Source organism: Triticum dicoccoides, chromosome 5A (assembly GCF_002162155.2).
Source record: "Triticum dicoccoides isolate Atlit2015 ecotype Zavitan chromosome 5A, WEW_v2.0, whole genome shotgun sequence".
In the NCBI taxonomy this organism is placed as follows: Eukaryota; Viridiplantae; Streptophyta; class Magnoliopsida; order Poales; family Poaceae; genus Triticum; species Triticum dicoccoides.
In genome coordinates, this window is record NC_041388.1 from 638038181 (window position 1) to 638045512 (window position 7332).

The following is a 7332-nucleotide window of genomic DNA, read 5'->3' on the forward strand; positions in this document are numbered from 1 at the left end:
CGGCCGGCACCACCCAACACCTTCTCGTCTTGCTTAGCACGCGGTCATTCTATCCTACTTCAAGGCATCAAAGTATGTAATTATATTATTGAGATCTAGCCATTTGGGGCTGTTTGCGTAAAAAAATTCATATTTATAATGTTATACCTTGAGGATAGAATTTTTAGTGTGTTTAATAATCTTAAATCATTCTCATACATGAAGAAAGGCCATCATAGAATTGATTGCTAATGTCGACCATATGGGTATCAGATGCTCAATGAAGATTGCACACACAAGAAGGAAACTTTGCTAGAAATTAAGAGCAAGTGTTACGCGGTTGCAGGGTAGCGCTCGAGATAAAATCAACAACCTACTAAATAAAAATTCTGGGTATGTAGGAGAACTTTCACATCATTCAATCACTTGAGATTTGATATAGCTATCCTTAGGTCCATTTAGCACTAAGCACAATCCCTACGGCAAATGGGTATGAGAAATTTATCAAAATAAATGCTTCATATAATTTGGTAAATGTACCAATGCAATTGCTCATGCTTTACGAAGCTTTCTTCTGTTCTCCAGTACGTCCACTATGAGAGATGGGCAAGTCACTTTGAGATCTTTGAAGCCTTGGGTTGCCACCACGCCATCCATAGCATTGTCATCTGATCTTTCAATAAATTCAAGGCAAGCATCCTTAAGCTTGTGGCAGTTATGTTGGTCAGCTAAAGCCAATGTTGTCGCCACGGTGTCCGCATTCAGATCCCTGCAAAGGATGCTTTGGCATACCATCTTGAGTCTGTCCATGGCATATCTGTCCGCAGCCACGAGTAAAAGCCGGACCATCTCGATATCTTCATCTCCCTCAAGGTCCCTGTCGCCACGAGGCAAAGAATCAGTATAAATGAAATGGAGCAAGGCTCTGAAGACGGCAGGTTGCATGTCCTCGATGGTAATGCACTGCCCCAGCCTCGCCTCCCTCATCGGTCCGTAGAGCTCAACTCTTAGAACAGGCGACCGCATAGCAAGAATGAACCTATGCGCTTTGATGGTCTCTCCCCCAACAATGAAATTGACATCGAACCCCTTCTTGTCATCCAACAGCCTGCCAAGATGTTCGGCCAAGTCAGACGGTGGCATGTCGATTTTGGGCGTGGATTTGGGTTTGGTAACCTGTGTCTTTTAAAAAATGGTAACGATGCATTAGATCGTGAGGCGATCATCCTTGTGGTACACGGACCCCTCGATCTCGCTTCGCTTTTTGAAATAAGGATCAGGCGGGGCAAACTTAGTGGTATCAGCGGAATTGAAAATCATAGGTCCTATTTTACGCACTAAAGATGATAATCCGGTGCACTTGTCGACTAGCCTCAGTTCCCAGGACGCCCGGACATCGGTGCTCTCGCTCATAAGCTCAAGATAAACTGAGGTCTAATCTGGGCATCCTTGGCTGTTCCCATCCAGGTACAAGCGGATGGCCCAGTCATGGCCGCCCACGGCGAAATTCCCGGATCGGACGTAGCTGTGGTGGCTCATGCCCCTGAGCTTGCTGTAACCTAAGACGTCAAACACATGTGTGCCTTCAGCCGCCTCCGTTGTGCATGTGGAAAAATTTCTGCAAAAAGTTTCTGCAGCATGACCTTTGTTGCAAAAAGTTACTGCGACATGACTTTTGTTGCAAAGGTTTCTGCAACAAAATCTCAGTTGCAATGATTTCCGCAACAAGAAGTTTGTTGCAATGGTGGTGGGTGCCGCTCGGCCGCTTGATAACTTCAGATCTGATGGCTCATGACCCGGTTGATCTTTTGACGGACGCGTAGCATGCCTCATTATTTAAAGGCTTTGTTGTTGTTTTATAGTACCTTACTAAAATAAATCATGTGATCAGGTTAATTGTTTGGTCGGGAGTTAGAGATAAAGAGATGGTTTTGTTCGCTTTTAACAGAGGGGGCCCAGGTATCAGTGAGTGTTTAGGTTAATCTAATTACTTTTATTTATAAAATGTTTATTAGACTATTTAATAGAGGGGGCCCACATGTCAGTGGCTGGGGGCTGCCCCGTCAGCACGTTGACCGCAGTCAACAAGTCAAAGAGGGCCCTGGGGCCACTGGTCAGTGACCCAAGTGGTGGCCCCAGGCTGGCCACGTCGGCTGGCGGCAGTGGCGCACCGGCGGCGACCATTCAAACGGCGGCGCGGTGCGTACATGGTCGGAAAACGGCCACCGGGGGACGTTTGGACCGCCGCGAGCATCTACAGGCGCAGGGGGACGGCGCTTCAAACTGCGGCAGCGGCGGGGGCGGGGGTTGCCGGAGCGGCGCCGGCGACGAGCGTGGGCGGCGGTTGGCTTCGGGCCTCATCGGGGACGGGGCTATGGGCGCTCAAAAGGAGCGTGGGGTGGTGCGTTCAAAAGCAGGGGCTCGGGCGCAGCCATTCGAGGTCTCGGCCAAGGCTGGGATGGACGGTGTCGACGGTGGCGTCGACCGCGGCAGACGCCGGACCTCGGGCGAGCTCAATAGCTTAGCATCATAATGATGGATTACTGTAGCATGACACTGTGGGTGTTACAAATCTCCTTCACTACAAGAAATCTCATCCCGAGATTTAAGTGCGGAAGTAAAGAGTAACTTCGGAAGAACTGACCCTTATAGGGTTGATTATCTGGTGAACAATTCAGCGAATGTGGCAGAAGTGTCTCTCGAGTTGAAACTTAAGAAAACATCAAGAGCAAAATATGAAGGTACAATAGGAGGTTTCAAGCGAATGGACAAACGATCGATACCTGAACAGAGTGTGAGAAGGGGTGTCGGTGTCAAAACCGGCGGATCTCGGGTAGGGTGTCCCGAACTGTGCGTCTAAGGCGGATGGTAACAGGAGGCAGGGGACACAATGTTTTACCCAGGTTCGGGCCCTCTTGATGGATGTAAAACCCTACGTCCTGCTTGATTAATATTGATGATATGGGTAGTACAAGAGTAGATCTACCACGAGATCGGAGAGGCTAAACCCTAGAAGCTAGCCTATGGTATGATTGTATGTTGTCCTACGGACTAAAACCCTCCGGTTTATATAGACACCGGAGAGGTTAGGGTTACACAAGGTCGGTTACAAAGGAGGAGATATACATATCCGTATTGCCTAGCTTGGCTTCCACACCAAGTAGAGTCCCATCCGGACACGAGACGAAGTCTTCAATTCTGTATCTTCATAGTCTAACAGTCCGGCCAATGGATATAGTCCGGCTGTCCGGAGACCCCCTAATCCAGGACTCCCACAATAGCCCCTGAACCAGGCTTTCAATGACGATGAGTCCGGCGCGCAGTATTGTCTTCGGCATTGCAAGGCGGGTTCCTCCTCCGAATACACCACGGAAGAATTTGAATATAAGGGTAGTGTCCGACCCTGCAAAATAAGTTCCACATACCACCGTAGAGAGAATAATATTTCCACAAATCCAATTTGCTGACTTGTTTTGGCAACTCGACATTATGTCATGGCCCGTCGATTATTCGAACTGTTTCCTTTAACTTTCCCCGCACATAACGCGAGGTAGTTTTTTGACACATCTTGTCAAAGCAGAGATCGTGTCCCCTTATCACAGGATTCTCATCAATACGGGTGTGGGTAACCCAACCGCGCTATCGATTACGGTGCTTGGGGGACAAGCGAGTTTTACCAGGCTAGTGGGGACGTATAGTTTCGTCCGCCCATATAAAGGGATAAGGATTTACCTTTTCATCCATGCCTTCTTCCTCCTTTGCTCACCCACCTTCGCACACTCGAGCTCCAGCACCCAAGTTCGTATTTCCCTCCTCGAACTTCTCCAACCATGTCCGGAGCGGGAGGCAGGTGGATGGTCTCCTCCGTCACGGAGGGACACGTCAAGAAGCCGAGGAGAGCCGGATACTTGCCCGACGGCATCGCGTACCACCTCCCAGAGGAGGGGCAGCTCATCCCCACCCCCATGCCCCATGAGAGGGTAGTGTTCCTCACCCATTTTCTCCGCGGACTGGGATTTCCTCTCCACCCATTTGTCTAGGGGCTCATGTTCTACTACGGCCTAGATTTCCACGATCTGGCCCCGAACTTTATCCTCAACATCTCGGCGTTTATCGTCGTGTGCGAGGCTTTCCTCCGCATCAAGCCCCACTTCGGCTTATGGCTGAAGACTTTCAATGTCAAGCCGAAGGTAGTGAGCGGCCGCCAGGCGGAGTGCGAAGGCTCCATGGTGGGCAAGATGCCCAACGTCACATGGCTCGAGGACTCCTTTGTGGAGACCATAAAGGGGTGGCAATCGGGGTGGTTCTACATCACTGAGCCGCGTGACCCTACATGGGTAGCGGCCCCCGAGTTCTGATCTGGCTTCCCCACACGGCTCACCTCCTGGCAAGAGAAGGGCCTGTCCTGGCGTAGTTCGGGAGAGCTGACCGGACTCCAAACATGTATTCAAAACATGGTGAACAAGAAGCTCAAACTCGTCAACGTAGTCCAGGTCACGCTCCACCGCCGGATCCTCCTGTGCCAACAACGGGACTTCAACTTGTGGGAGTTCGACCCGGCACAGCATCGAACTCTGAACCGACTCTTCAACACAACTCACGAAGATGCCTGGAGAGTGCTGTTCAAGAGCGCCGAGGTCCCACCCCCCTCCCATTACTGAGGATCGCGGATTCAACGCGAAGCGCCAAGCCAGTGCAGTAAGCTGCTTTACCTCTCATAGGATACTTATTTTTTATAGATTGACTCCATGCGGGATCTAAACTCCCGTACCTTTGATAGGACTGGCAGGAGACGGCCGGACAAATCGACTGTCCGGCTCCTTTGCCCGAAGGCCCAGCAGACGCTCTTCTGGCGAAGATGCTGACTTCGGCTCCTTATACGATGCCGGAGAAGACCAAGAAGGCCAAGGGAACCCGAAAGAGTTCCCGATGCCAGGCGTCGTCGGACTCACCGTCCGAGGACTCTATGGCGCAATCCTCCCCCGAAGACGAGGAGGCAGAAGAAGATGCTCCCCTCCAGACGGGGGAGACAAGAAAAGGAAGCACTACAAAAAAAGACACATATGTGACATTTTGGGCCGAACGAAAAAAAATTCTGTCATACATATGACACTTCTATGACGATAATTGTGACAAAACCCGGTATCATCATAGATGTTGTGGGCTCCTACTTCTATGACAAAAAATCATGACAGAAAATGGGCTTTTCATCCTGGGCGGGCCGGAGACGCAGCTACATGACATTCTTTGGGCCGTCCATGACGGAAAAAACTGTGGTAGAAGCGAGGGGGAGGAAAATTTCAGGGAGTTCCCGGTTACGGTGGGAGGTCGGGGGCCGAGCGATGCGTGTTTCTCTCGTACACGTACGCGCGTGTGTGCGAGGCATTGGCTCTAACTGAACCCGAGCGAGGGGCTGGGCTCTAACTGAACCCGAGCGATTGCACTGCAGGCTACACGTTACTGAACCCGAGAGATCGATCGATGGCTGTTAACTGAACCCGATCGAGCGATTCCTTGGCTACTGCTGCTAACTGAAGCCGATTGATGGGATGAACAGTGAGCGTTGCGGGGGGAAGGGGTTGGATGAACAGTGAGCGGTGGCGTTGCCTCTGGATGAACAGGACCCCGTGGTGTGGTGGAGGGCTGGATGAATAGTAGGCGGTGGAGGGGTGCCCGTCGACGGGTGGATGAACAGGACCCCGTGGTGTGGAGGGCAGGATGAATAGTAGACGGTGGAGGGGTGCCCGTGGAGGGGTGGTTGAACAAGACCCCGTGGTGTGGAGGGATGGATGAACAGTAGACGGTGGAGGGGTGGTTGAATAGTAGATGGTGGAGTAGCGCGCGGTGGAGGCTGGATGAACAGGAGCCCGTGGAGGCTGGAGGGGGTCGACGATGGATGAACCATAGCTCGTGGAGGCTGGAGGGGGTCGATGGTGGAGATGAACAGTATCCCGTGGAGTCCCGTTTTGTGGTACGCCACACCCCTCCCGATGAACAGGACCTCCGTTTCGACCGTAGCGCTCCAACACAAGTCCGTTCCTCCGTTTTGCGGTACGCCACACCCCTCCCGATCAACAGGACCCCTGTTTCGACAGTAGGAGGTCCGTTTCCTCCGTTTTACGGTACGCCACACCCCTCCCGATCAACAGGACCCCCGTTTCGACCGTAGGAGGTCCGTTTCCTCCGTTTTGCGGTACGCCACACCCCTCCCGATCAATAGGACCCCCATTTCGACCGTAGGAGGTCCGTTTCCTCCGTTGTGCGGTACGCCAGGCCTCGTTTCCATCGCCTCTTCCGTCCAAGCCCTCCTGATGAACACGACCACGCATTCTGTTCCGACCCATGAACACGACGACGACGCTGTTTCTCCGTTCCGATCCAGCCATGTACACGAGCCCTCGCCGTACGTATGCGCGAGTAGGCGTTCGAGACCCCGCCCGTATGTACACATACGTGGCTGTATTTTCTTTCTTGCACCCTGGCTGACGTACGTATGTGTACATGCTACGTGCGCGCCTCTACTACAACACGTGCGCGCCTCTACATCCACCAGTATATATGTATGTACACGTTTGCGAGCAGAATGACAACGCTACATACGCTTCGACCAGGTGGGTCCCGACTGTCAGGCAGTTCCTTGCCTGCGGAGATGTAGCTGGTGGGTCCCAGCAGTCAGGGGGGCGAAATACGGTGGCCCGTCCAGTGGGACCCCGCTGTCAGGTGGAGGAATAATTATTTTGCACGTAATAAGGAGGCACTTCCTTGTTGCGGCCATGGACCCAGCTGTTAGCCTCTCCACGTACAGCCCACGTCCGATGGAAGTCGTTCCTTGACCACGTTGACCACGCCGCCCCGAGAGCACCAGGGCGGTGGACGACGGCGAGGCCTAGGAAGGGGACGACGCGGAGCCGGGGAAGACGCGGCAGTGGATGCCCACGCTTAGAGGAGTACGAGGGTTCACTGTTCGCTGCGGTGTGAGGCTGCCGTCGCCGCAGAATAACAGGGGGTGTGGGTGAGTAGAGGGATGGCCTAGCCAGCGGTGAGAGTAGTAGGGGCGGTGAGGCCTCCGCCGCATCGCAGCCGGCCACGGGAGGCAGGAGCACGAGGCACGACCGGCGCTGGTTTGGGCGGCTGGAGCAAGAAGACCAGAGGTTGAAGAAGCACTACGGCCGTTGGATGGACATTGTACGGCCACTGGAGCTAGAATCATGCATATTGACTAAGTTGACAAAGCCCTCCGTCCCCGTCAACTTAGTAGGCCCACAAGTCAGCCTCCCAGCAAGGTGGGTCCCAGCTAGCCGGGGGAGTATTCATTTTTTTTGTGCGTAATAAGGAGGCACTTCCGGTGGGTCC

At 52.9% G+C, this 7332-nt stretch overlaps 1 protein-coding gene across 1 annotated transcript; it reads right to left on the bottom strand.

Moving 5' to 3' along the window:
• Positions 1-531: 531 nt before the first annotated feature.
• On the bottom strand, positions 532-1649 carry LOC119300280 (BTB/POZ and MATH domain-containing protein 1-like). Its single transcript, XM_037577298.1, is given in 3 exon segments — positions 532-1327; positions 1430-1597; positions 1642-1649. Coding segments are annotated over 3 exon segments (972 nt in total).
• Between the last annotated feature and the right edge of the window lie 5683 nt (positions 1650-7332).